At 42.6% G+C, this 27,418-nt stretch overlaps 4 protein-coding genes and 1 non-coding gene across 13 annotated transcripts in view; 2 read left to right on the plus strand and 3 right to left on the minus strand.

Annotated features, from left to right (window-relative positions):
* Positions 1-7,871, minus strand: part of brd1a (bromodomain containing 1a) — a 20,845-nt gene extending 12,974 nt beyond the window's left edge. For 2 of the 7 annotated variants that reach the window (XR_013503870.1, XM_078281405.1), the window contains exons 1-7: positions 7,324-7,871; positions 4,895-6,317; positions 4,222-4,390; positions 3,287-3,418; positions 3,041-3,169; positions 890-1,202; positions 413-751 (exon numbers count right to left, since the gene is read on the minus strand). Coding sequence is in view for 6 of the 7 variants with exons in the window: in XM_078281405.1 (XP_078137531.1) it covers positions 413-751; positions 890-1,202; positions 3,041-3,169; positions 3,287-3,418; positions 4,222-4,390; positions 4,895-6,300 (2,488 nt within the window). In the remaining variant the exon portion in view is untranslated. Of the gene's footprint in view, positions 1-412; positions 752-889; positions 1,203-3,040; positions 3,170-3,286; positions 3,419-4,221; positions 4,391-4,894; positions 6,318-7,323 lie in introns of those variants that run through there. The other 5 variants (XM_078281409.1, XM_078281407.1, XM_078281410.1 and 2 more) reach the window with 4 other exon arrangements.
* On the minus strand, positions 1,514-1,586 carry trnak-cuu (transfer RNA lysine (anticodon CUU)). Its single transcript has one exon. It is a non-coding gene; the product is annotated as a tRNA-Lys (tRNA).
* A 724-nt stretch (positions 7,872-8,595) lies between the features above and the next one.
* zbed4 (zinc finger, BED-type containing 4) lies at positions 8,596-16,200 on the plus strand. 3 transcript variants are annotated; one of them, XM_078281404.1, is made up of 3 exons: positions 8,596-8,749; positions 11,221-11,455; positions 11,645-16,200. In XM_078281404.1, exons 2-3 carry the CDS (start codon positions 11,414-11,416, stop codon positions 15,173-15,175), a joined length of 3,573 nt encoding a protein of 1,190 aa, XP_078137530.1. In that variant the 5' UTR covers positions 8,596-8,749; positions 11,221-11,413; the 3' UTR covers positions 15,176-16,200. The 3 variants fall into 3 exon arrangements, with proteins under 3 accessions (XP_078137530.1, XP_078137527.1, XP_078137528.1); XM_078281401.1 differs by having other exon boundaries at positions 11,221-16,200; XM_078281402.1 differs by lacking the exon at positions 8,596-8,749 and adding an exon at positions 8,775-8,877 and having other exon boundaries at positions 11,221-16,200.
* Positions 16,102-22,314, minus strand: alg12 (ALG12 alpha-1,6-mannosyltransferase). The gene is made up of 9 exons (XM_078281412.1): positions 22,040-22,314; positions 21,199-21,331; positions 20,637-20,810; positions 18,470-18,664; positions 18,264-18,368; positions 17,866-18,088; positions 17,347-17,516; positions 16,863-16,938; positions 16,102-16,774 (listed from the first exon to the last, which is right to left on the minus strand). The coding sequence occupies exons 1-9, from the start codon at positions 22,196-22,198 to the stop codon at positions 16,531-16,533; spliced, it is 1,479 nt and encodes a 492-aa protein (XP_078137538.1). The 5' UTR covers positions 22,199-22,314; the 3' UTR covers positions 16,102-16,530.
* A 177-nt stretch (positions 22,315-22,491) lies between these two features.
* On the plus strand, positions 22,492-27,128 carry creld2 (CRELD disulfide isomerase 2). Its single transcript, XM_078281413.1, has 10 exons — positions 22,492-22,867; positions 23,127-23,209; positions 23,567-23,677; positions 23,897-23,988; positions 24,165-24,341; positions 24,472-24,570; positions 24,684-24,767; positions 24,909-25,004; positions 25,746-25,886; positions 26,743-27,128. The coding sequence occupies exons 1-10, from the start codon at positions 22,700-22,702 to the stop codon at positions 26,799-26,801; spliced, it is 1,110 nt and encodes a 369-aa protein (XP_078137539.1). The 5' UTR covers positions 22,492-22,699; the 3' UTR covers positions 26,802-27,128.
* Positions 27,129-27,418: the final 290 nt, after the last annotated feature.

Here is a 27,418-nt window from a genome sequence, read left to right on the forward strand (position 1 = left end):
CATAGGCGCCGCTTTCCCAAATACCAGGAGCATCTGTAGTGTTTTCAGCAAATTCCCCTGAAACAGCAGACCGATGCTCACCTCAACACAAAGAGAGCAGAGTTTATAATGATTGTATGATGTGTAATAGTAGCCTGACAATAAGACTTAATCGCAATTTCGTTCTCTCCGAATTGCTAACAAAAACAAATCTGAGATTTGGAGGGCAACTCAGAGATTTGGAAGCAAAGATGACTATACTACCATGTTTCAGACCCACTCAGTATAGGGGAAGAGCATGTGACATTTCTCTGTCAGGCTATGTTTTGGGTTAGGGGCTAATCTCTGACCTCTGACCTGCACGTCAGGATATTAAGGACATGTGATTGTCTTTTTAAAAAAAAATAAAAAAATAATCCAAACCCATACGTACCCTCATCATCTGGAAAATGTCCATTGGGCTTCAATCTCTCTTCTTTAGGTTTACTCAATTCTGGGTGGGAGGCAGCTGATGAAGATGATGCTGATGTGGAGGGAGTTGTGGAGGAAGACGAGTGGTGGTGGTGGTGGTGGTGGTGGTGGGAGGGAAGGACTTTCTTTAGGCTCATTTCATTGCGCACATCGTTGATGGTCTTTTTGAGCAGCTTTAGGCGCTTGCTGCGAGAGGGGCTGGACTTCATGGCACAGGTCAGGTCAAACTTCTCCAGTAGCTGCTGCAGCTGCTTGTCCGGAGACAGATGCTCCCGATTAGCTGGCGCTAGTAGGCGGTCCACTAAGGAGAAAAATGAAAACAGTAGAGACTGAAACATGGTCAAATTCTCTGGCTATTTCTCATTCACTCGCCCCGACTCTAATGATGCAAACCCGTCACAGAGGCATGTGCCTTAGCTGATGCTGATGCTGCCCTTACCGTCCTCCCAAGAAAAGGATGTTGGTGCTTTGATTTCGGGCGCTTCAGCCAGATGCATGCCGCTTTCAGTGTCAAAGCCGATTTTCTCCACATCTCGCCGAGCCTTTCTGAGCAGGGACCCGCCCTGGTCTCGGAGGCGAACGGCAGTCCGGTAGAAATAGGTGTCCTTTGAGTTATATTTCATGCAATTATCAATAATGAGGTTGAAGTCGTTCTCAAACTGCTCAAAGTTGTTGTAGGTCTGTGCATCGATGCGCTGCCGCATGGTGGAGAAGTCCATTGGGTGCTTAATATGGTCGAGGTAGTCGGGCACCTATCAGGAAACAGCGGATATAATCAATTATTTTAGAATTACTTCCACCATTTATTTTTAAACGCAACGTGAATATCATTGTATGTTGCATGTCAACCCAACATGCTAGTAGATCACGTTACTCTGTTGGGGCATATTATCTTTTACAACGCTATCTACAACAAAAAAAAAATCAATAATATTTCATATTTTTCTAGCTTGTAATGTCTTAAAACTTCGATGTCTTATTGCCAACAACACACTTTCCACAAGTGCTCAGTTAACCAACCAAATCTACTGGTAATTCAACAGAGTCCAGAGTCAAAAAGCTGCGCCCAACGTGGGGCTCGAACCCACGACCCTGAGATTAAGAGTCTCATGCTCTACCGACTGAGCTAGCCGGGCTGGCAGGAAGAACAACCCTTCACCCGTCACCATCTGCCGGTGGACCTTCCTCTCAAGTAACACATTCCACTTAACAGGGAGTCACATTGCTCAACACTGTCTAAACGAGGAGAGGGGGTGTTGATTTACAACCAGAGAGTCACTATGATCAGAACCTGTACCACGGAGCGAGCAGTTGTCTGCTGTCTGTAGTCTTTGTGGTGCGTTCAAGTGCAACTTTTAAAACGTGTGGCGATGCACGGGAAAGCAAAGGCTGTAATTACTCTCCGTTTCTAAGTGGTAGTACAAAAACTCATAATCAATGATTTGATATTTCACAAGGTCACACTCTGTGTTGTCCTCCCCCGGACTCTTTAATGTACTTAGATTAAACACAAAGAGTTTAAATTATGTAAATGTTTGTGTGACTTGCCATTATTTCATTGTTCTGCCATTAGCAGGCTTTCCTCCTGGCAACAGCACGATGGCAAAGTGCTGTGTTGAAATATGAACCAGCAAGTCCAGTTGGAGCCTTATCAAACAGGAAGTCTCTGGGTGACAAATGGTAGTCCTTGTACTCGCTAAAAGCTGGTTGGACATGTCTTAAAAAGTTCATCATGGCTGCAGTTACTTTCTTCTCTGACTCATTGCCTGAGAGCCAAACAAATCGGCACAATGCCAAAAGATACATACAGCACTATGACATATGTTACGTTAGGGCTGGGCAATATATCGATATTATATCGATATTGTGATATGAGACTAGATATCGTCTTAGATTTTGGATCGTAATATCGTGATATGACACAAGTGTTGTCTTTTACGGGTTTTAAAGGCTGCATTACAGTAAAGTGATATACTTTTCTGAACTTACCAGACTGTTCTAGCTGTTCCATTATTTGCCTTTTCCCCGCTTAGACTTTATGTCCACATTACTGATGAATATTTATCTAAAATCTAAATGTGAAGATATTTTGTTACAGCACCAATTGTCAACCCTAGAATATCGCTGCAATATCAATATCGAGGTATTTGGTCAAGAATATCGTGATATCCGATTTTCTCCCTAACGCCCAGCCCTATGTTACATAACATGTCTGATTAGCCAGCACAATGCACTGCTGTTGCCAAAACAGTAGAGCCAGAATCAGCTTTTTTCAGCACTATCTGTGTTTCCTTGGTGGAGACTACAACAACGAGACCTCTACGATTTTCCAATATTGCACACAATAAATAAATAAACAAACTGTGCCACAGAATTAGATAAAGTACATTCACATAACAACAAGAAATGCAAGAAATAAAACGGTTTTGCAGCATATTGTACTCATAGTATTCATATTCTTCAATAGGTAAATGGTGTGTGTGTGTGTGTGTGTGTGGGGCATCCAAAGGAAAAAATATATAATAGATGATGTGTGGACAAGCTCAACAACAGAAAACTACAAAGTGTTCAAGTATCTACTGAAGTTCACCTCGTTGACATCAACTGGCTGGGTGAAGATCTTAGCCTGGTCTTTTGTCTGGAGCTGGTCCAAGAGGGCTCTGAGCAAAATACTGAATGGACTCAACTGTACCTCTAGAAGGGTCTCCTGCAGTTTAATCTAGAACACAGCACAGAGAGGAACCATTCCACGATCAGATTGCTGCATTTATTTAGCAGAATTTATCTGACCACAGGTTTAAGTCAGAAGTCTACCCATCGATTCCTCCACTCCTACCTCTTCCCTCTTGAGCTTCTCCCTCTTGCGGATTAGCTCAAGCAGCAGCCGGGCTCTCTCCAAGTCATGTCGGAGACGATGCCACTCCTTCAACTGGTCCTTCAGTACCCTGCTCTCCTCCTCACTCTGCCTCTGGAGAAGAAATTGAAATAAAAAAATAAAAAATAGCAACTTGCACAATGGGTACATGTTTATTAGGGGTGCACGATTCAGAAAATGTCACGATTTGATATCGATTTTTAGGCTCACGATTCGATAAAAAAAAAAAAAAAAAAATGATTCACAGTATGTAAATGTAGTTACTTGTCCCATGTGTGTGTGTATATGTGTGTGTGTATATATATATCTTATACATCCCTTAGTACATTCATGTGGATTTTTTATTTAGTATCTTTTATTGTCCATATTATTCATGTGGATTTGTTTATTTGTTATTTTAACATCCTGTTATGATGTATGTGTGACGTATAAAGCTACTGGGACCTTGAATTTCCCCTTAGGGATCAATAAAGTATCTATCTATCTATCTATCTATGATGTGATTGCAGTAGACATACAATTTGATTTTTGGAATTTTATGAATCGATTTTGAATTGGTAGAGCTTGAATCGCAATTTGAATCGATTTTTTTTGCACACCCCTAATGTCTATCAAGACTCGTTTTTCCATACAATGAGGTCTTCTTTTCTTTATGGCACACAGAGCCACATTTAGCAGTTAACATGCTGCTTGCAGTTAGCATGTAAACACAGCACTGTCAAACTCCTTGTTAACAGCACTACAAGTTGAAAAGCATACTAGGCTAAACACTAAATCTAAAAGGCTTACAGAAAATGTGTGAAAATGAAAATTGTTAAACATGTCACGTTCTAAATGCTACTGGTACTTTGGTAAAAGGCAAAATGAAGACTGAAAGTCTCCTGTGGTTGACTGACAGATGAACAAACCGGTTGCGCATTCTTCTGAGACTGCATGCTTGTCTGAAGGCGTCTGATGAGGGGAAGTCCATTCCTCGATTGCCTTTTTAGCGTCCAGTAATTCAGGACCAGCTCCACAAAGGCTTTCTTCTTCTGAACTGACACCTGGTTCAGAATGGTTTGTAACCTAGACGAGGCAGGAAGACGGGTATCAGAAGGACACAGCCAGGGAGGGATACCGAACAACTAGCTAAGCACACCTCAAAAGTCACTGGTTGCTTGCAGGATTATGCAAGTCAAGTATATTTTTAGACTGTGCGAACTGTGGCTGGTTACATGTGGTTGTGGTTTTTCAGAGTTATATTAAAACTAACAGCCGCAGACAAACTTTAAACATCATTTGACTGGCACTCGGTGCAGGCCAAGTGCATGCTAGCAGATCACTGAAGCGTCTATCTGTGCAGGCAAACATTAACCAGTGTCATAAATGCACAAACCCTGCAACCGCCAGTGTTTGGACATCAACAACCAAAAGCCCTATCGGTGTCTAAGAGAAAGACAGAAAAGCCCTGCCTGAACCACCACTCACACACACTAAGCACCAATACCTTAAAAGTAAATGAAAGTGAATATGCCATCCCAACACACCAAATACTACATCTCCCACAATTAATACAACTCATAAGCATACCTGTGAGCAGGAAACGTAGGCACAGTAGCAGTGGTTGCAGCTTCACTTTCAGGTTCAAGTTCAGGTTTCTTACTCTTACTCTTCATCTTCTTCTTCTTCTTTCCATTTGACTGTCCTTTACCAACGCCTCTCCTTTTGTCCACTTTCTTACATAGTCCGTTTTTGGGTTTGGCATCATCATATACTGTAAGAGGCCTCCTTACACACCCGTTAGGTGTATGAGCTCCACAGTAGGCCGTCTTTTTCACAGAGAATGTGGGCTCTCCGCTGTCCGTTACCTCTTTGATTGGCTCCATCTTCATAAAGAGGCCAGCCTTTTGGGCACAACTGACATGGAAGGCGGTATAACAGTTGGCTTTGTGGCACTGGATGCAAGCCCCAACACCTTTCTCCTTGCAGAGGTAGCAGGTGAGTTTCCAGCGGGCTGAAGGAATGTGGCTGACGCCATCAATGGGTTCGATGAAGGTGGTGTTGGAGAAGCCAACCTCAGGGACCCAGAGGGCGCACACCACGTGGCCCCAGCGGTCATCGTCTGTCTTTTTCACAGCTCCACCCTTGTTGGGGCAAAGGATGCAGCCTGCGGGCTGGGTGGGTAACTGGAGGCAGTGTCTGCAGAGCCACTGGCCCTCAGGAATGTAAGGTACACCGTAACATTCCTGGTGCACAGCCACGTTGCACATATCACAAAACAGGATAGCGTTGCTGTTGTGACACTCTCCATCCATGCAGATGCAGCAGGCGGCGTCCTCATCGATGGGAGCGTGCTTTTCACTGCCTTGATCCAGACTCTCCAAGTGCAACTCTTTCTCAAAGCGGTCGACGAGGAACTCAAAGACGTTGTATGAGACCTGACTGACCCCTTCGCTTCTCCGCTTTTTATTCACCAAATCCAGCCAGGCATAGTCTTCCTCATCCATGTCATACTCTGTTTCCTCATCCAGCTCTTCCTCTGTCTTCTCAGTGTATTTGTAAAAGGCAGCTGAGCGCTTAGGAACTGCTGGCAGATTATATTCCACTGTACGAAATTTAGGCTCCTGAAGCTTTGGACCGGCATTACCAGCGGCCGGATGTCCACCTCCCTCTCCATGGCCAGTGATGCCCAATGCAGCGTTTCTCTTCTCCAGGTTGTTTTTTAGTCTGACTGACCTCAGGAGGACCTGCTGCGGTTTCTCAGCATTCTCCTTATTGCTGGTGCACTCCATCATCTCCTGCACCATGGGGTCATCATCCGAGATCACGTCCAGCTGGTCGTATACGCTGATTCGATGGAGGCGGCCATCGACATCGAACTCCACCATGCGCTGCGCCTGGGCGTAAGTCAGGATCTGCTTGTTGGGGGAAGGCTGGATGGGAGATGGCGGCCTCTGCGGCACCGCAACCCGGTGCTGCCGAGCTTTCTTCTTCATCTTGACGCTCCGTGTTGCTGTGGAGACACAGAGTGGGGAGAAACTATTAGAGATCTGCATTTACTTCATTGGGGGAGTAAGTTAAACCAAGAGCAGAAAAGGTGGATGCATTTTTTTGAGGAGCTGCCTTTCAGAGGTCAGAAAAAACAAAGACCATTATGATTTATTGATACAGTATTCGGTGGTATAATGCACATTTTATGATTGACATAGACTCTCACTTTTCACAGTACAAAACATTAAAACAGCAATATAATCGACAAAGCTTTAATTGTTTTCAAAAGGTACGTTTTCCACAACAGTATGAGATATCTCATACTTTGATAGCTATCAAAATAGTGTGTAACCTGCAAGTAAGATATATAAGATATATGCTCCAGAAATAACATCCATTAAAACAGATTGCTATGATAATATAATGTACCGGTTTTGAACTGAGAGATATGGTATTCTAATTTAATCCAATGTCCCCTGGACCAAAACACAGAAAACGTTTTACAGTGTGAGATTTTAATGCATACTTTAATAACGTTAAAGTAAACCGGCTGACTAAGAGAGCAAAAGGAAGGTGGAACTTGTTACAGCTTAAAACTACAGAGACTATATCGATGTTGTGAACTGATACGTAACGTTAGTAGCCAGCTGTACGTTACAGTTTTGTCAATGAGCTGAGGCATTTAAATGCGGTGGGAGGCGGCCACACAGGACACTTACAACATGACTGCGCAGGAGTTAGCACTTGCCCATTTGGTGCAGAGATGATTTTTTTTTTCACTTACGACTCGCTGTCAAAGTGGCCAAGTTGCTAACAATAACAGTAGCTAGCCAGCTAACTAGCAAGAGTAGCTAGCCACCCCCTAAACGGAGCAAATGGCGTCAAACAAAACAAGAGCTCTTTAAAACAACGTATGTTAATTCATACCCAATGTTTAACATTAAAAACATACTTTGCAGATGCACTGAATGCCTCCTCGTCGTCACCGCAAAATGCACAGAAAAGCACATAAAGCAAAAAGAACATACCTCGGATTCCCGAACAGTTTTGCTAGTTGAGGAAGACGGTAGCTAGCCAGCAGCCTTACAAAGCAATGGCGATACGGCCTGCTAAGTGGCTCTAATTCCGCACACAGTGTTCTCATCCAACGGGCGATACTGGGGTCTTTTCAGCTACTAATAAAATAAGAAAGAGGCATGATTGGTGCCTGTGAAGTTTCGATATTAAATTCTACAGAGAACACACAATTATTTGCTTTGTGGACCATTCATAGGCTAGAGTCACTCGCTAGCCACAGTCGACCAGGAGCAAATAGCAGCAGCAATACGGACGGCTCATCCCCCAACACAACAATGCGTTTCACCAGACAACTCCCACCCGTACGCACTACTCTACGTGTGACGCTGGAGGTCATGTTGGTGGTGAGTCGTATATTTCACACAAAAGCCCATCTGTCACACAATCAATGCATTGCCTTTTGTCGGTCCAAAGGCACAGCTCCAAACAAAGCGCGAAACGGAGCAGTTGCACTGTCAGAATAAAAGCTGAGACCTAACGTTATATCTGTTACTCCGGACCGGGGCCACGGGTTGTTATATTTGTATTACCAAAGCCTATGAGTTTAACTGGTGACTATCTATCGGTCATGCACTAGGCTATTGATTCAGCAGTTTTCCTCTAGCCACAGAGGACAGTATTTAAGGGTTGAGGACACAAGCAAGAACAACAACAAACCATTGCTCTTAATAATTAATATGTTCCGAGATCAAATAAGCTGTTGCCCCAGAATGACCGTGAATGCAACACACGCAGCACTTTATTCATTGAACAGTTATCAAAGATCCTCTATAAATCCTCGAAACCGTCTCTGTTATTAACCGTGTGTGGTCGAATTGCGTTCGTTTAGATAAAGTTACGTTCGAAGCCGAAAAGCAATTTGTTGGCCAACTATAATTTACTTAATACATCCATGATAATGTATCAACTGTTCAACTACATGTTATTACGTAGTATTATTATGATTACTATTATTATTATTACTGACGTTACAGTAAACATGGTTACTTTAATGAAATGTTCACAAGTTAACCTATCATGAATAACATGTTTTCGCTTGTTATGTATAAAGTAACAGATCTCAAAAGACCACTCAATCTGTTATTTGAATAATTAATAATTGATATTTGTCAGTGAAAAGACAAAGTAATGCACGGTTATGTGACATATTGCTTAAATGGATGACCCCACCGCCCCTTCGCTTTACTGAAGACCCTGCGCCCGGTGACATCATTAAAACATGTTCCTTCCGTCCGACGCTGTGTGGAGCTGCTTCGGCCGAACGTGAACTGCTAGCAGACAAAAGCAACAAAGTGAACCCCCCTCCGGATCAATCAAATGTGTCATATTTAACTGTTTAGGAACCGAAACTGAGTGATCACACCGTCATACTTCACAGTAAGTATACTGAGCACATGTACATGTCTGAGGAGGGTTTAATGTGGCCTGGACGTCGTGGTGAGAGCTGGCCTGATTCGGATCCCGTGAGGTTCTTGTGTTGCCACGGCTGGGTTCTGCCTCGCCAGGTTAGCTAGTGTGTCCTGTGTGTGGCCTAGCTGGCAGCTAACCAGCTAGTAGTCGTGGTATGGTCCGAAATTTACTACACGGGCTATTGCAACGTTAATGATAGTTGATAGAAGTTGCATTGTCTTGAATTTTTTTTGTGCTACAAACCCATGTGACCGAAGTGTTGAACCTGTGTTGGTTTTGTGTGTTTATTAGCTAGATCTGCGGCTAACCCAGTTAACGTTAGCACCAGGATAGCCGCCGTGGTGTTTACTGATGTAGCTAGCGTTACTGCCAACAATGTTTCATTATGTTATTTACTGGTATGAGGGTCGCACACGTTTCGTGATTTGTGTTAGCTGTTATTCAATGGGAGGTAAATCGTAAACCCGCATATAGATAGGGCCATGTACAAGTTGGTGTGTTATGTGAAGATGAAAGCTAATCAGCGTTGGCTATTTTATGCTGTCCCCTCGCATCTTCCTGACTAGCACTTAAGCCAAACCCGGAAAACTGTTCTTGTCTGCTTGAATGCCTACTTAACTGAAATAACGTATTAATAATCAAGGATACAATGGTTTTAATGTTGGTCAAATTTGCTAGGTTAGCTAGATTTAGACGAATGAGCGATTATTTTTATGACCGTTTGTGTGTGTGTGTATATAAATTAGACTGGGTGAAAACGTGTGTACTTAGGCTACTGTTCACATAGCTAGGTATCGCCTGTAACGTTATTGTTTGCTCACGTATTGTAAAAAGTTAAACTAAATGTTGGTGTTGTTGAGTAGTGTTGTATCAATATATTATCTTACTTGTGTTATGCTGTAAGTACAACACACTTGGTCCTGATGACATTGGTCTGTAGTAACAGAATTCTTATTGACATAAATAAGGTACTGGTACATAGACCTATCATTCAGTGCAACTAATGCACTGGCTATTCTTAACACATCACATTTGACATGACCCCGCAGCCTACCTGCGATCAAGGTACAGAGAGACTTGTTAACAAAAATACGCACCATATTCACCTAGTTACCAGTTTAATATTAACTCCTAGCTAAAACTAAGGCAGTCTTATACTAAAAGCAGTCCTGCAGTCCTTTCATGAAGACTAGGTCATGGTCATTTTTTTGTGTTAGAGAGATGTTTATTCAACTAAGTGGTCATTTTAGAGGCTGTAGATTGTGGTGCTGTTTAACTGTATTGCATTGTATTGAGGTGTCTCTTTAATTTTTTAAATATAATTTAAAAAAATTATTTATATATATATATATATATATTTTTTTTGACCACCCCATTTATATAAATTAGGGTAGACAAAATATTAGAAACGCCTCTCAAACAGTTCAAACAAAAACAATGTTCTAACCTAATGACAGGATTCTTATTTTTGACATTGTGGTGCTGATCGTGTATTCATAGTCTAATGATTCTAATGTTATGGCAAAATAGTAGACCGTTTCTGCTCTACTAACATAAGACACTAGGCTTTTTCTCCTGCCAGATACTACCGCCTAACTGATTTTAGTCATCAGTTCCTCAATATGTGCTAATCAGCTGCTGAAGTGTTTCAGTGTTGAAGCACATTTTCAGTTGTGCATAGATCTATTGTACTATGAGGCTGTTGCAGATAATCAAATGTGATCAGAAAAAAAGTTACCGGCGTTAGCATACAGATAAAGTCCCAACACTGAACATTCTAATTTAACAGTAAAACATGTTCCCTGGTAAGCATGACTATCCCACTGAATATGAAAATATTTACATACAGTTTGAAGGGGTGGCAAGAGAGTATTACATTTGTGGGGATGAGTAAATGCAGGCTATTATAAATCCGGATATTTTACAGAGTTGAGCAACAGTTCTGTGGAAGAAGCATGGAGAGGTGTTGGTGTTCCTGCTCTTGATTTGCATGTTTAAGCTCCGAGCCAAATCCTGAAAAGGTCCATGAAAGTGGAGAACCTTAGGGCCCGGCTGAACCTGCTTATGTAAATAAGACAGTGTAGCCTCACAGCGACTACTACTGTGTTTGGGCAATGCTTGTCAACTTGCAAAAAAAAAAAAAAAAACCTGTCCATTACCTTAAAGTTGCTTGCAAAGGTAACTCAAAGTGGTCAATACAGACATTTCTTTAAACTTGGTTTTAGATTTGTGACTTTTAACGCACCACATCATTTTGTTGCTGCCAAACCTTGTACAAAGAGCCTGTTAAGTCAGTTTTAGAAAAATAAGAATGAAAGTAAAGCGTTGTGTACAGGACTTCACTGTCATTGCAGCATACCTGTATTACCGGTTGTTTTGGAGTCTTGTCGTTTCTTATGAATACACTTTGATATGTTTTACTCTCTCCCTTTCTCTAGGTTGTGTGGGGAGAGGTTGGACTACTTCAGTCATAAATGGAGAGGGACAAGCAGGCACCCTGTGTCCCGGGCAGCCACACACTCATCACAACACCTGCTTGAGCGCTGCAGTGTTGATGACTACACCTGAAAAAATAAATTACGTTTGACAACGCAGACCTGACTCTTCTACAGAAACCCTTGGGCTGCTGCCATGGATGGGGAGGAAGAGGTGTCTCACAAGCGTGAGGATACGGTCAGTGAACCTAATGGCTCCATGGAAAGTAAAAAAAGAGAGGCCAAAGGGACATGCCTAAAAATTGAGGGTCAGGATGGCTATGTGTTCAAATCCTACAGCATTAACCCTCATGACACTGTGGATGCAAAGTCCCCTGCTTGTTCCTCAATAACACTGGATAAAGACTCTCCCCCTTCCTCTCCTCAGGATGACAAACAGTTGGAGTCGGACAAAGCAAGTGAGACTGACCCAGCTTCCCCCACCATTTCAAACAAATGCCTAAACACTGATACTGAGGGAAATATGGAGAATAAAAATTATGAAAATGGAAATGAAGCAAGTCAACATATCAAAGAGGAGACTGGGGATGCAAACGGAATGGATGAGGAAACCCAGGACGATGAAAGGCTAGGATTCGGTAGCTCGGTTGGCCCTTTTGCAACTAGAGACGGTGAGGAGTATAGTAATTTACTAAGTGGATACACAAGCACCCTTTATGATGTTGCCATGGATGCTGTCACTCAGAGCCTTCTGTCATCTATGAGGAGTAATACCAACCCGAGGAAAAAATCTCCTGCGTGGAATCATTTCTGCATATCACCACGAGACAGTACCAAAGCAATCTGTTTATACTGCATGAAAGAGTTCAGCCGGGGTAAGAATGAGAAAGACCTCAGTACAAGTTGTTTAATGAGGCACGTACGAAGGGCTCACCCCACTGTGCTTTTACAAGACGGAGCCGACGCGCCCTCAAATAATCTGACTAGTTCCCTTGCCTCATCTTTGATACCTCCATCCCCAAACTCACCAAAAAACGGAGACTTGACCAATAGCGTCGTTTCTTCTGCCTCAAAGAACACTTCACCGTCCACCTCCTCAGCTGAAAATTCAGATCTTTCATCCAAAGAAGTGTTACCCAAAGTTGAACCAAAATTAGAACTGTATGCCAACACTGACGCTGTTTGCAGCACGCTCTCATCCTCACATTCCAATGACAACAACCTTGAAGATATGTCAGATAGTGGGCCTGAGCGCCTCCCCGGGACCCCAAAAAGCTCAAGTTCCCGCCGGAGATCCGCTGTATGGAAACACTTCTACCTGTCACCTGCTGACAATTCCAAAGCAGTATGTATCCATTGCATGAATGAATTCAGCAGGGGTAAAAATGGGAAGGATCTAGGGACAAGCTGTCTTATTCGCCATATGTGGAGGGCCCACAAAGAGGTTGTCATTGAGGAAAATGGACAGGGCAATCACATTCCCCCACCCTATACAAACCCGCCTTCACTACTGTCCCGCACTCATCTACACGATCCACTGGAAGTAAAGAAAGAATCACCCATTCTTCCATCCTCGCCAGAAACCATATCAGATGAATTACCCCAAAGCATGGCTATAAAAGAGGAATCTGATGAGGCGATGCATCTCTCAGGGCAGGAGTCCTCTCTCAATCTCTACTTCAAAACTCATGGGGAGGATACACCCCTAACTTCCTCACCATGCGACCTCTCTGAGGGCCCCAGCCTCAATCAGGATCATTCAGTTTTCCAGCAAAACAAGAAGATCATGAAACGGGTGAAATCTGAAGTGTGGCACCATTTCATAGTGTCCCCAGTGGACCAGTTAAAAGCACTGTGCCGTTACTGTCCATGTGTCATCAGCCGGGGGAAACGCGGCGACTTTGGTACAAGCTGTCTGATGAGGCATCTGATGAGACGCCACCCAGACGTCCTCAAAAACCAAAAAAGCACAGATGAGAAGGAATCCTCCCCTCATCCTTACACCAATCTCACCGCAACGGACGCAGTTTCAACCAAAGAAACTGAGAGCTCTGCCAGCGAGAAAAAGCCCCAAACACTGCCCGTTTTCAGTAAAAAGACGTCAAAACTGTGGAACCATTTCTCCATTTCACCCACTGACCCCACAAAGGTGGTTTGTTTGCACTGTGGCCGCACAATTAGCAGAGGCAAAAAAACTACAAACCTTGGCACAAGCTGCCTCTTCAGGCACATGCAGAGGTTTCATGGACATGTTCTTGAAAGTAACAATACTATCTCAGGTGATGTGCCATCTGCTGAAATTCATGTTAAACAAGAGCTCATGGACACTTCCGTTTATGAAATGGAACAGAGCCGTGAGAGGTTTGATGAACACCACCCGGTTGCCAAAAAAATCACCAAACTAATCGCAGAAATGCTCGCACTGGATCTTCAGCCATCAGCTATGGTGGAGAATGCTGGACTAAACAGAGTGCTAGAGTACCTCCAGCCTCAGTATTCTCTACCACCTTCTTCCTACTTTACCAGCACTGCCATACCAGACATGTACGAACGGGTGAAGGACGTTGTGCTGACCCACCTGAAAGAGGCTGAAGGTGGTGTTGTCCACTTCACGACGAGTATTTGGGTCAGTAGCCAGACAAGGGAATACCTGACCCTCACTGCCCACTGGGCAACGTACGAGTCAAGTGTCAGGCCCCAGGGTCAGGACTTCCACTGCTCTGCTCTCCTAAGTGTCTCACAAATAGACTGTGATCACGATATGCACGACATCCCAAAGCAGCTGGAGTATCTGTGGGATTCCTGGATCGCCTCATCAGGGCTGAAAAAGGGGTTCACTGTAACTGATAACACCACCATCAGAAACACCTTGGAGGACCATGGCCATGTCATCCTGCAGTGTTTTGGACACACTATAGACCTCATTGTTAGCGAAGCCATAAAGAGCCAGAGAATGGTTCAGAACCTTCTGAGTATTGCACGAAAGATCTGTGAACGTGTGCACCGCTCGGCAAAGGCCAAGGAGAAGCTGGCTGAGCTCCAGAGGGTGCACCAGCTGCCCGAGAACCAACTCATTCAGGATGTTCCTTCCAAATGGAGGACCTCCTTTTTCATGCTGGAGCGGCTGGTGGAACAGAAGAAAGCCATCGACGAGATGTCGATCGAGTGCAATTTCAGGGAAATGATCAGCTGTGATCAGTGGGAGGTGATGCTGTCGGTCTGCAATGCACTGAAACCTTTCGAGGTCGCCTGCAGGGAGATGAGCAACCGCACTGCCACTCTGGGACAAGTGATACCGCTCATTCACATCCTCAACAGAAAGATAGACCTGCTGTTTGATGAAACTGTGGGCATAGACAACATGCTCAAGTCTCTAAAGGAAGCCATGGTGAGCAAAATGTCGGCAACTCTGCACGACCCGCGAAACACCTGGGCGACCATGCTGGACCCACGATACAAGACGTCGTTGTTCACAGAGGAGGAAGCTGAGCAATGCAAACAAGATCTGATCCGGGAGCTGGACTTGTCCTCGACTACCTCAGCTGTAGTTCAGCCTCCGCTGCCCAACGGCTGCAACGAGGCCCCCTTGTCGTCCAACACCTCCCACCCAAACAAGGACAACCTCTGGTCCCTTATGGCCGACATCCGACAAAAGATAAAACACGAGGAGAAGCCAAAGTCCTCAGAGCTGGCAGTGCTGGAGTACCTTGAGGAAGATATCCTTGATCAAAGCTGTGACCCCCTCGACTACTGGAACCTGAAAAAGTTCCTGTGGCCCGATCTTGCCAAAGTAGCCGCCCGTTACGTGGGCTGTCCTCCCAGCATCGTCCCAGCAGAGACACTGTTCAGCACAGCTACTGTCAACTGTGCCCTAAATCAGCCCAGGCCTTTACTGGAAAACATGGAGGGTCTGCTGTTCCTCAAAGTCAACCTCCCTTTGATTTATTTTCAGTACTGATTATTGCTGAGCATTAACTTAAACCCTTTATCAAGGACCAAGTTGCATAGCTGTGAAATGGGATGGGGGGGGGGGGGGTTCTGTTGGTTAAAATGTAAAATATTGATTTATACACTGATTTGATTCTCACTGCAAAGGCCAGATTTGGAGGTTTTATTTTATTCTGTGTACTACTGTTAAACACTTTGGAGCTGTTGTGATGAAAAGTCTCAGTAAAAAGTGTATCAGGGAGGGAGGGTTTTCTAGCTGTAGGGGTTGGTGATAATGTGTTTGCTTGTAAATCAATGTTTTTTTTTTTGTTTTTTTTTCTGTGTCTACTCTCTCCTTGTGCCTTATTCAAAACTACTTCAGGTCAAAATGCTGTAAATATTTTTGTTAAATTGCGCAGATCACGTCAGGATGCTTTTTTTGATTGTGTATTAAAAAGATAGACGCAGAGTTGTTTTCCGAATGATGGCCCAGAAATAAATGCTGTGACTGAAAGATGTTTTAAGTTAATGTTATTTAATTTTCATTGTGAATTTGTGGCTCATGGTACTGTCATTTAGATAGACTTTTTTTTTTTTTTTACTTGCTGAAATGTTTTTAATAAGATCATGTATAATATTGCTGTATTTTCAGAATAAGCAGTTTGTTTGGAATATACAATTTGTCCTTTTAAGCACAATTTAAGTGTATGTCCAGGGGATTAAATTATGGGTTTATTATCGAGTAAAACGATGTACTGTACATTTTTATATTAAATGACTTCTGAACCTAATTTGATAAATGTTTTAGCATCGAGACTGGAACCATGCAAATGTTGTGGTCATTTTTAAATAAAGGTTTTCCTTATGCAATATCGAAGAGGTTTTTCTTTGGTTATCAATTAGATCAGATATAGATCGGTCATGTGCACGCTTGAAACAAAAGGTACAATTTAGGAATCTGGTTTCCTCCACTCAGTTTCAGCTTTATTCATCTATAAAATCTATTTTACAAAATATACAAATAACAGCCTGAGGTAAAAAAAAAAAAAGAGATAATGGTTTCCTGTCTGCAAGAAAACATGGAATTCTTTGCTTGCTATTCATGAGAAAAGCAATGCATCACACATCAGTATGAGAAGAAAGAACCATTTCAAACATCAGAAAAGATGTGACAGTTCAATGCAACGGATTTATCTACTTGGGTAGCACATGTCAGCAGTTGATCTGTAGGTGAATGAGACGCATGACGGACCCGTGGTATTCTTTCCATACAAATAATATTCCAATCTATCCCATTATATCCCTTGAGAACACTGCTTTGGGTCACCTTTAGTCTTATTTTTTTGGTCACTAAAAATGCCTTAATCCAACACAATCCTGTTAAAGTCACTCTTTTTGTTGTCTGGTTGCAATCTTTCTCTCCATGAGCACGGCTTTTCTCTCTAATCGCACACTGACAGGCGGAAAGTGAAACGCGTCAAAGGCAATGTTGCTGTACCCTTCAATGAAGGCCAGAGGCTGATGGGTGTCCTGGAGTAGCTGTATCTTGGTGACATTAGCCTCCATCAGTAGGTGGGAGTACATTTTGATGTCAGGATTCGTGTGGTTCAGGTCCTCACGTTTGTCATATCTGTTGGGAAAAAAAAGAAGTGATTGCATTACAAAAGTGATAATATTGGGTATTATCTGTGACTAATTTGAGTTCAAAACACACTCACCTCCAGGTTCTGTTCTGCTCTAAGAAGCGAGATACTCCAGTTTCAGCAGCATATGTGTCAATATGAACAAAGACATCTGAGGGGACAGAGGCATTTTTAATAATGTGATAACACTGAACAAAGCTTTTATGCATGCTTTCACTGATTGTCAGTACACAGTATTTTGTATGATTACTGAGAAAGTAAAAAAGCCAAGATTCATTTTTCTTAGCCACAACTAAAATAGTAAGTCATACTGATATGGGTTCCATACATGTGCACATAAATAAAGTTTAGTTGAGATACTTGCACAACACAGAAAAATAAATAAAACAAAGGCAATCTTAAAAAGTACCCCTGAACTTGCGTACCACATGCAGATATGATCACGTTTTTTCCACATTTTAAATGGTTAAATCTTATATTATTGAGTAATTAGCTAATCTCAAAAGTGGCAAGAATTAATACTCCCTACAAATAAAATTGTGCTGAAAGTGATTCCAACCTGCTGTGACTGGCAACAGCTTGTGTAGTTCCTGCATTCCTCGGCCCCCTGGATAGTTGTGGTGGGAAACGTAGAGACTAATACTAGAGTACGCTGCATTGGTCAACAGCTGGCCAACCACAACTGCAGAGCCCAGTTTATACATCCAGGATTTCCGGTAGTTGCACAAACTGAAGCACAAAGTAAAAAGGAAGTGAGCAATAGCTTTTGCAATGTCACACCTCACACAGTGTTACATCGTTGGCACAAGATGTCTTTCTTATGATGGCACTGCATAACATCTGGGAATAATGAGAAATAATCAACATCTTCCAGCCAAGCATGTTGCTGCTGGTTGTGCTGCTACTTAAGCAAGTCAATTTTCTCATCTTCCTCATCTATTTCTGTTGGTTTGTAAAGCAATGAGAGTATCTGGTTTGTGTTGCAATCCATCAGACACCGCTGTTGGTTGATAAAATCTAAATTTCCTGCCCTGTATTCTCCAATGCAAGCATTGGCTGTAACGTGTTTGGACTTAACATGAAAGAACAGCCTCGGGCAGCCACCAAGCTGAGCACAGGGAACGTGTATATGATGAAGCGCAGCTCCTTGTGGGGCAGCAGCGAATAGATGAGGATGAAGCCCACGGTGGGAAGCAGCAGCAGCCTCATCCGCCGGTCCAGGAGGCCGAGGGGGACGAAGAGCAGCGTGCAGCCCAGGGCGCGGGGCACGGCAGAGTAAAAGTACCACAGAAAGGGAGAGGTTTACTGGGGAGAGGAGAATCAAGGAAAACGGCGCGGTGGAGATCCTCCTCTGCGATTTTCAGTGGCAGTAAATTAACAAAAAGTTAAAGTAAATGCACACGCACGCACACACACACACACACACACACACACACACGCGTGAGTGGGAGTGTACTCGAGTAAATGAAAAGGATATTCCCCAGTTGGAACTTTTGTTGAGAAAAGTGTTGTACCACAAAACCTGACCTTCAGGCCACAACAACTTTCTCCAAAAGAAGGTGTCAATGGCCACCGTCAGAGCTGTTAAAGACAAAAGGAAAATCAAAAACTGTTTGGACAGCAGGGACATTGTATCGTTTCTTGAGTATGTACTATTCACCTACTGTACATTGACTACTCACCCAGTGACAAGATCCCAGCAGGAACAGCATAATAAAGCAGCTGCAGCAGTCCTAGCTTCCTGCTCAACAGTGATGTCAGTAACATGAGACCCAGGAAGATGCAGAGCTCTGACCGGAACACAATGATGACTAAAGCAGAGAGGCTGATGAACCGGCCGTATTTCTGAGCCATCCACAATGTGAACGCTACCAGAACTGAGAGGGAAAATGTACTTTCATCAAGTAGAGTTACTCGCTTATTTAGGAAAACAGAAAAAGAATCCAGAGTGTCTGGCTTAGGGCTCCTGCACACTGCCTGTGTGAGCGTGTCAGCTGCGTGGCGTGTCCGTTTTTATTTCGGCTCCCATGTTAACAGGTTAGAGCTTGCACACTGCCTACGTGACACGCACGTCTCAGGCGCAGCTCGAGCCGCGCCGAAAACGCGTGCATGCTAGAAATAGGACCGACGCCTATTTTCCACGCAAGCGTGTTGGAAGCGTTTCCAGGCGAAATAGAATAGGAAAAGATGTTTATATGTCACTTTGACACAAATACATTTAATAAATGACAACAAATCTGTTGAACTCCTTTTTAAAATTGTATTTCAAATTGGATTCTGATAAAACAATAACATGGACTTTATTATCTCAGGAAAGGGAATTGAAATATAAAAATATATATTAGATTAGATTCAACTTTATTGTCATTGTGCAGTGTACAAGTACAAAGTTTGCATCCAACCAGAAGTGCAAAAAAAAGTGGTGCATAGGCAGGACAATAAATATATGGCAGTGTAATAAGAGCAGAATACATATGGCTATGTAATATGAACAATGTATGAACAACATGAATGTACAGAAATGTGCAATGTGGTAGCAGTGACATTATACTAGTAGTAAGAATAATATAGATATATGGGCTGGACTGGGACAAAAAATTGGCCCAGGCGGCCCACACCCACCGTGATTGGTCAGACACATTCCCTGCAGACAGTATAAAGTATAAAATATGCGTGTTGCGTATTCTGTGATACGAGTTGCCTAGTGTTTTGCATTCATGTGATTGTTTTGGATCCTTCAAGAGGGGTCCCAAGACTTATGTTGATCTAACCCTGAAATAATTCATTCATTCTTAGAGTTATGATTTGTATATTTATGGTATTTTTATTGATATTTTATATTGTATTGCCATTACGGTTATTATTACTATTTTGCTTAATATTGGCTTAGCAACTTTAAAAACTGTTTACTGTTAATTTTAACTATTTGTAAGATTCATATTTTGTCACTTTGGACAAAAGTGTCTGCTAAATACAATAACCATAACCCAAACCCTTCCCAAAAGCTACAATAAAGCTGAGAGTAGTCTATGCCCTGGAAAAGAGCACCAATACAAGAGAAGCTAATTGAGCAATTCAAGGAACACTGATGTTTGTATCCACACTGATTTTATAGATTACACCGAGTTTTCAGCTACCCAACAGGCCAACCGCGTACACACACACACACACACGTTCCGATACCGATACTGTATCGGTATCGTCTCCAATACTGCCTAAAACGCTGGTATCGGTAAGTACTGGAGTTTATACACTGATCCGATACCACGTAATAAAGCCCTAAAGAAAATCTACGTTAAAAGTAGTTTATGTTCTTTTTCCGTTATAACTGACTGTCAAACTGGAGAATAAAAGAAAGTTCTGGGGCGTTCATTGTTCATGTTTCAGAAAGAGTTTAACCTGAGCCAGACCGGATCGGTACTCGGTATCGGCCAATACGCAAGTTCAGGTATCGGAATCGGTAAGCTAAACATTTTTTCTCTCTCTCTCGCTCTCTCGCTCTCTCTCTCATCATTTCCTCTCCCATCATTTCCTCACTCGCTCCCATGGCCCTGTCATGGTCACTCTCTTCCTCCTCGGCTCAAAATATGTTCAAAACAATGTACAAACGCAACAAAATTGACAAAATAAAGTTGAAGAACACGCTATTATTTCATTTTATAAATGGGAAACATACATGTGTACAGACAAGGCTAGCAGCAGCGCCGCATCAGACACGTTTCTGGTGTGCAAAGACATAGAAAACGCCACGCAGCCGCTACGCAACTGACACGCAACAGAAACGCCACGCTCACGCCACGCAGGCAGCGTGCAGGAGCCCTTATGGCGATTATTACCCGTGTATCTTACCTATTGGCAGAGCAAATACATTAGGCAGCGTCCTGGTGCTGTAGAACATTAGGTGAAACTGAGAAGCACACGTCAGACAGAAGAGCCCTGCAACTGTGGAGCCAAACTGCCTCCTCACCTCCTTCTGCATGTGCCACAGTGCACCGACAACACACACTCCCAGGGAAGCTCGGACTGCACAGAACACATCAAGAGAACGCATTTGTTTAAACTGTTTAAAACCACATTGGCGATTTAGAGTCCCTTCATTTAGACCCAACATGCTCAAGAACTCTTTTACACATCAGTCTATCCTGTTGCTAAACCAAAATCGGTGCGCTGCCAATTGCGATCTGGATCCGAGGATATCATTAAGCATGTTTCTTTGTCATGGCTGTTGATGTGTTTTCATCTTTTGTACTATGTGTGCAATTGTTGTCTAACTTGTGTGTATTTTTCTTTTCTTTTTTTAAGCGGACCTGCACGGTAACGCAGAATGAATTTCAGTGTAAACTGATAAAGTTGTATCGTAGCACTAGATTGGAAAGTACCAATTAGTGAGATATTAGCGAGATTATTTTACCTGTCAGCTGTGTGTAGAATTTCGGTGCATCCAGCAGAGAGGACAGAAACACAACAGGGGAGCAGAGGATGGAGAGAAACAGAGGGCCAAGGAAAGTCCGTGGCACCACACCAGGGAACTCGTGATGGTCATACTGAAAGACAGCACAGGCTCTGGTCTCAACAACACTAACACACACAGATCTCAATACAGCTGACCTGGAGCTCTCAATCATACCACATGGTCTTCAGCAGCAGATGCCAGAGTTTGACAGCCGTCACGGATGTTAAAATCTCTATTTTTCACATCTTCATCCCAAAAAACAGCTACTAAATGAATCTTGAGCTGAGATTTTCTCATTTGTTTTTATATTAATTTGACAATTATAATGAATACCTGCATGGTTTTAGAACAGATACAATATATGATGTAAGTGCATACCCCAATGTAGTTTGATTGTATGATTCAATTTTAATGTTTCTGTAAAACCACTGATTTGGGACTCTCCAAATAACATTTACACTGTTTTTTTCCCAAATATGAAATGTACCTTCTTTATATGATAATGATATACCACGTACTTTTTTTAAACAGCACAATTCAATGTGATGGTGATATTAGTTATAGCTAGCTAGCAGGAATAATTCAGCATTGATTTCACCGACTAACCGTACACAATGCTTCTCTAAACACTAGAAGCTTCCTCATTTTTTTTTTTCATCTTACTCATGGCTTTGTTTTGCATGAAGTATTCATTTATCAAAATCTATTCAATGTACCCTCTTTTTACATGCAAACAAATGCTAAAACTGTGAAGTTGTGCATAGTTAGCTTGTTAGCACACCTAGTAACACCTGCTTACCTTGTCAAAGTTAAGCCTGTGATACAGAATGTCGTGCGCCGCTTGTAAATTAAAACTCTCCTCAACTTTAGTGAACGGACAAATGAATAAATGCAAAAGAGCCACGGCTATTAATAAAGGCAGCAGTGGCATCCCTGAAGCATTCCTCTTTTCAGCCATGACAGCTGAAAGATGTGTGTGATGTGTATCACTTCCGGTCAAGACAGGAAGCAAACGTGTTTTTATATCGCTCAAATTATTGACACATTTTCTACTAGTGGGATACAGATTCTGTCTAGAAATTCTGTCTAAAACGCCCTTCAACAGGAAAAGCTAAATTATGTTAAATACTACTATTAGAAATCCAGAATTTTCCACGTGGGGAAAGGAGCTCTTTGTCCCGCGCGTGGCGGCTTGTAATTGGTTGTAGATGTATTTGACAGCCAATCCCAGCAAATGAGCGCAAGCCACAATTCGACCAAGAGGCTGACGCGGAAATCTAAAAACGCATCGGTTTTTTTTTTTTTTTCTACAACCGGCATGTAAATACCAATTTGTTGCGCTTTGCATAACTAACGCCAACTTAGATTTAATGTTAGGAACAGCTCATTTAGATGTGTCCGAAACCGTGTAGCGCTAGTTGTAAGCTTGCTTGTGTGTGCATTAAGCGTGTGTCCTGTTATGAAACGGTGTCTGGTGGCTGAGATGCTGTCCACCGGTCCAGAGCTGCGGCTACTGCGGCTATTGTCGTGTGTCATTATTGTTTTACTTTTTCAAGTCACCTACGCCAAGAGAGATTTTAAAAGCGCCTGTTCTACCTGTCAGAGAATTACTGATAACTTCAACAAGGTAAGAGAACATTAATAAACCTCCCCTTTGTATTGTCTGTCATTAGATTGCTATCTTGCTCTAATATTGTGAATGTTTCCTACTACACTTAATGTTGAAACATGCCTATGTCTATGTGTGTGTGTGTGTGTGTGTGTGTGTGTGTGTTTCATTAATTTGCAGTGTGTTTGCCCCTGTCGGCCACCGTATCTTTAACTTATTTCACACCTTGCCCTGTTTCTTTCTGTACAAACTTTCTGACACTATTTTTGTATTTTAGGGCTTTGACAGAACAGCAAAGCAGAACTTTGGCGGAGGCAACACAGCCTGGGAGGAGAGAAAACTGTCTAAATATGAGACAAGGTGAGACATCCTGTCATGTCCAGGTCACCCTGCCACAGGAACCGGTCATCCCAGCTGTTTGCTTTGCACCGGAGCTGCTGGCTGTTGTACTTGGCACAATTAAGCTTATCAAAGTTCTAGATAAGCAGCATGCATTAGACTATAACTGACTGTGTGCTCAAGTGGCTTGGTGGCATAGGCAAACTTTCAAACTGCAGCATTTGGTAGCAAGGATCTAGCAGACGTTTTCCTGCATTTACACAGACCTGTGCAACAAACCTCTCACCTATCACACAGTTTATGTTGTGGCTCATCTCTACCTCCCTCCACCCCCTTTTTTTAAACTTCCAACCATTCATCTCATTGCTTCCTTTACAGCGAGATCCGTCTGATGGAGATCGTGGAGGGGCTGTGTGACAGCAGCAGCTTCGAGTGCAACCACATGTTAGAGGAGCACGAAGACCATTTTGAAACTTGGTGGTTCAAGAGGTGGGTCTTGGCTTATGCAAATATTGTCAAATGCCAGCATAGTCAGCCACAGTGTCAAGTTGGTTGGATTTCAACTGTCAATTTCACAAATAAACAATAAAAGGCACACAGGTTGATGCCCTTTCAGCATGACAGAGGTATCACCCACAGAGCTAGTTGTGTAGTTAAAAAGGTTCAGTTAACGCCTAACGTCTTCCTGTGTTTCCTGTTGCAATACAGGAAAACAAAACATCCTGATCTGCATAAATGGTTCTGCATTGAAACCATCAAAGTGTGCTGTCCAAAGGGAATGTTTGGACCGGACTGCAACGGTGAGAAAAAAGCCTTTCATAAGACGTAAAATGGCACTTATAGCGTGTACATTGGTTCTGTGTCTGACAGACTAGATATACTGTAGCTTAAAAAAAAATAATGCATTAATACAAATAACCCCAAGAACCTGATGTTTTTAAAAGTGACTTAATAGTTCTGATTTTATTTTCTGAAGCCTGTGTGGGGGGCTCAGACAGACCTTGCCATGGAAATGGAAAGTGTGATGGCGACGGGACTCGCGGAGGGAACGGAAAGTGCAGCTGTGACCACGGCTATGAAGGAGAGTTCTGCCTAGACTGCATCGACGGCTACTTCAATGAAGTGAGGAACGACACATTCTCTCTGTGCACAGGTACACTTCGACACAGATCAACCACCAGCGTTTTCTGTGACGCATCACGTACCTTAATATACTTAATATGCATCATCATGTAAAGTAAATCTGTCGCGATTCTGAATTCGGGCTTCACCTCTCCCTGCAGAGTGCCACTCCTCCTGCAAAACCTGCAATGGAGCGACCAATCAGGACTGTGATGAGTGCAAAGAAGGCTGGGAGGAGGATGAACAGGAAACTTGTGTTGGTAAGAGGGCCAGTAGAAAGTCTCCATGTAGGAAACGGGGGGACAAACAGCAAAAACATATGGTCTGTGCACACCACCGTCCATCTCACTGCGGTCCATCTCATGTGTTACAGATGTAAACGAGTGCTCCACAGATCCTTCTCCATGTAAAGAAGAACAATACTGCCTTAATACGGAAGGCTCCTACTCCTGCGAGGGTAATGATTAATCACTCAGTTTTGCACAGTGTTTTGGTCTGTAAGAATTTGGACACAACAATACTGCATGATGAAATAAAGCTTGTGTAATGTGTATTTCTGCTATCATATTTAAAACTCACAAATTTGTGTTACCCTTAGCCTGTGACAAAGTGTGCTCCGGCTGCACTGGAGCCGGTCCTGATAAGTGCCAGGCTTGTGCCAGCGGGTACCAAGACACAGAGGGCACCTGCACAGGTATGGCGTAAATAATTCACTATTGGAATGTGTTTCACTCCTTTTTTATGTGCGAGGAGTATTTCAAAAACAGATGTAGTATATATTTTCTAGTTTCGTCATTCCTCTATGACGGTAAACTGAATATCTTTGAGTTGTGGACATTAGACAACAATCCAATAATCGAGTAAATATTCGACATATTAATCGACAATGAAAATAATCATCAGTTGCAGCCCTAAATTAAACGTATGTCTTGGAGACTGTTCAAAACGGTAGCTAAAATATTGAAAAGAAATCAAAATCAACAATGCTCATATGATATGTTCCTATTGAAGATAAAAGTCCTCAACAACAGGGCATTGTAGTTTTTAGCCTATGTTACTCAAACAACAGTAAATAGCACTTTATTTTCAGCTGCGGAATGATTGATTTATATGTGCTTCGGAGTATTTATGGCACCACCAGGAAGTTTATATGTGATCGAAACCAAGATATACTACACTGCCTGTGTGTAAAGGAACATGTCACCCAGTGCAACGGTGGTCCTCGGAGGAATGAGACGTATTAGGCTTCTGATAAAGGAGTTAAAATGTCACCAGACTTATCCTTTCCAAAATTTCCAATTTCCAGCGTATGTGGTCAGAGGAAGGTGTCTCTGCCTTTACTACACGTTACCACATATTGGTATCTGCATGTCATCAGAAGAGAAAACGTTGTTTCAGTCAAGTCGTTGCATCAGTGTTGTGTTGTGTTTTCCAGATATCGACGAGTGTTCCCAGCCAGAGTCGGTGTGCACCAAGGAGCACGAGCAGTGTGTCAACACTAAAGGCAGCCATGTGTGCATCTGCTCGAGTGGCTATGAGAAGCAAGATGGAGAGTGTGTCCTAACACGACAGCCAGGTGACGATTAGTGTTGGTTTAAGGACTGGTTTCATATGATTTGTGACTGACTGACTGACAGACAGACAGACATCTCTATCTATCTATATCTGTAGGATTGGGCATCGAGAAACAGTTCCAGCTTGGAATCGTTTTACAAATTACGATTCCAATGGAATAGTTTTTTTTTTTTTTTATTGGAATAGTTTGCAAAAATTGGTTTCGACTCTGATCATCATCATTTTATTTTTTGGGGCTTTTCCGCCTTTTAATTTTGACAGGACAGCTAAGTGAGAAAGGGGAGAGAGAGGGGGAAGACAAGCAGGAAATCGCCACAGGTCGGATTCGAACCCCGGACCTCTGCGTCGAGGCATAAACCTCTCAATACATGTGCGCCCGCTCTACCCGCTGACCCAACCCAGCCACCATCGGCTCCAAATTTTAGGCCACCGTACTTCCAGGCGCTTGCTGTGTTGTGTGGCTTTATTTTACGCTGGAAAAAGCTCGGTCAAACTGTAAATCACCACTGAATCAAAATAAAATGTTCCTCTTATCTGTGAAATAAGCATGTGACCGGAATGCGAATCAGAATTGTTAATATCAAAACGACTCCCAACCTTAATTACCTGGAGCCTTATTTATATTTCTTGAACAGAAACTTTACATTTTTCACTACAATGCTTAAAGATGCTACAGCCTATGAAACACATTTAAACTAAACTGTGTCATTTACGCATTGTCACAATTCAGCTATTAATGAAATGTTGCTGTACTCCATTACTGTTGAGTTTCACAATATTATCAATATTAAAAGGGAATATATTTGACTTATTATTTGAGATTATATATTATTTGTTCATGCTTTTATTCTCATCAGAAAAAGAAGAGGAGTCCGAAGCATCCGAGACGACCACAGGTCCACACGGGGAGCTTTGATGTAAAATCTGGGACCAATGGGAGCGAATCAGGAAGTACGGTTGGAATTTCTGCACATCTGAAGCCACCCACTTTTTTTTTAAATCGTAGACTACATGCACTTAATGTACCAGCTGCACTTAGAACCAATAAAAGCTGGCAAGACAGTGTTTTCCAGCAGTGGATTGTGGATTAAAGGACAAAAAAAGAGACATTTTATGCTTGCAGTACTCTGGTCAATGTTGCTTTTCTCTGGTGTGTTCAAACTACCACTTGTTGTCTTTATTTGTTGTATGGTTTTAAAATGGAAGGTGTCTCAATAAAGGTGAATTATGTTGAATTAAGAAACACATGTCAACAAAATGTGTATTTTCTTGTACATTTCTTTGTCTTTTGTTATTCTTAAAGGTCCAGTGTGTAGGAATTTCTCCCATCTAGCGTTGAGATCATATATCGCAATCAACTCCCTCGCACCACGCAGTTCAAAGTACGTATTACAGCTACGGTAGCCTTCACGTTTCAAAAAGCCGGTCTCTTGCTCTTTTCAATATCCTTTTTCTTTTTCTGGGCGAAGAAGAAGGCTCCTGTTCCTGAAATTTGGATTTTGAATACGTGTGGTCCTCCATGTTTCCTTCTTC

Source organism: Sander vitreus, chromosome 23 (genome assembly GCF_031162955.1).
Source record: "Sander vitreus isolate 19-12246 chromosome 23, sanVit1, whole genome shotgun sequence".
In the NCBI taxonomy this organism is placed as follows: Eukaryota; Metazoa; Chordata; class Actinopteri; order Perciformes; family Percidae; genus Sander; species Sander vitreus.

What these genes read in the sequence shown, in the direction of transcription:
- alg12 (XM_078281412.1), bottom strand. Translation starts at nt 22,198, where the DNA reads ATGGCTGAAAAGAGGAATGCTTCAGGGATGCCACTGCTGCCTTTATTA. An exon ending in ATTCTACACACAGCTGACAG is followed by an intron (nt 20,811 to 21,198) that starts GTAAAATAATCT and finishes TGTTCTGTGCAG; the next exon opens with TCCGAGCTTCCCTGGGAGTG. An exon ending in CAAAAGTTCCAACTGGGGAA is followed by an intron (nt 18,089 to 18,263) that starts TATCCTTTTCAT and finishes CTCCCCAGTAAA; the next exon opens with CCTCTCCCTTTCTGTGGTAC.
- creld2 (XM_078281413.1), top strand. Translation starts at nt 22,700, where the DNA reads ATGAAACGGTGTCTGGTGGCTGAGATGCTGTCCACCGGTCCAGAGCTG. An exon ending in GTTTGGACCGGACTGCAACG is followed by an intron (nt 23,989 to 24,164) that starts GTGAGAAAAAAG and finishes TATTTTCTGAAG; the next exon opens with CCTGTGTGGGGGGCTCAGAC. An exon ending in TGAACAGGAAACTTGTGTTG is followed by an intron (nt 24,571 to 24,683) that starts GTAAGAGGGCCA and finishes CATGTGTTACAG; the next exon opens with ATGTAAACGAGTGCTCCACA.
- zbed4 (XM_078281401.1), top strand. Translation starts at nt 11,414, where the DNA reads ATGGATGGGGAGGAAGAGGTGTCTCACAAGCGTGAGGATACGGTCAGT.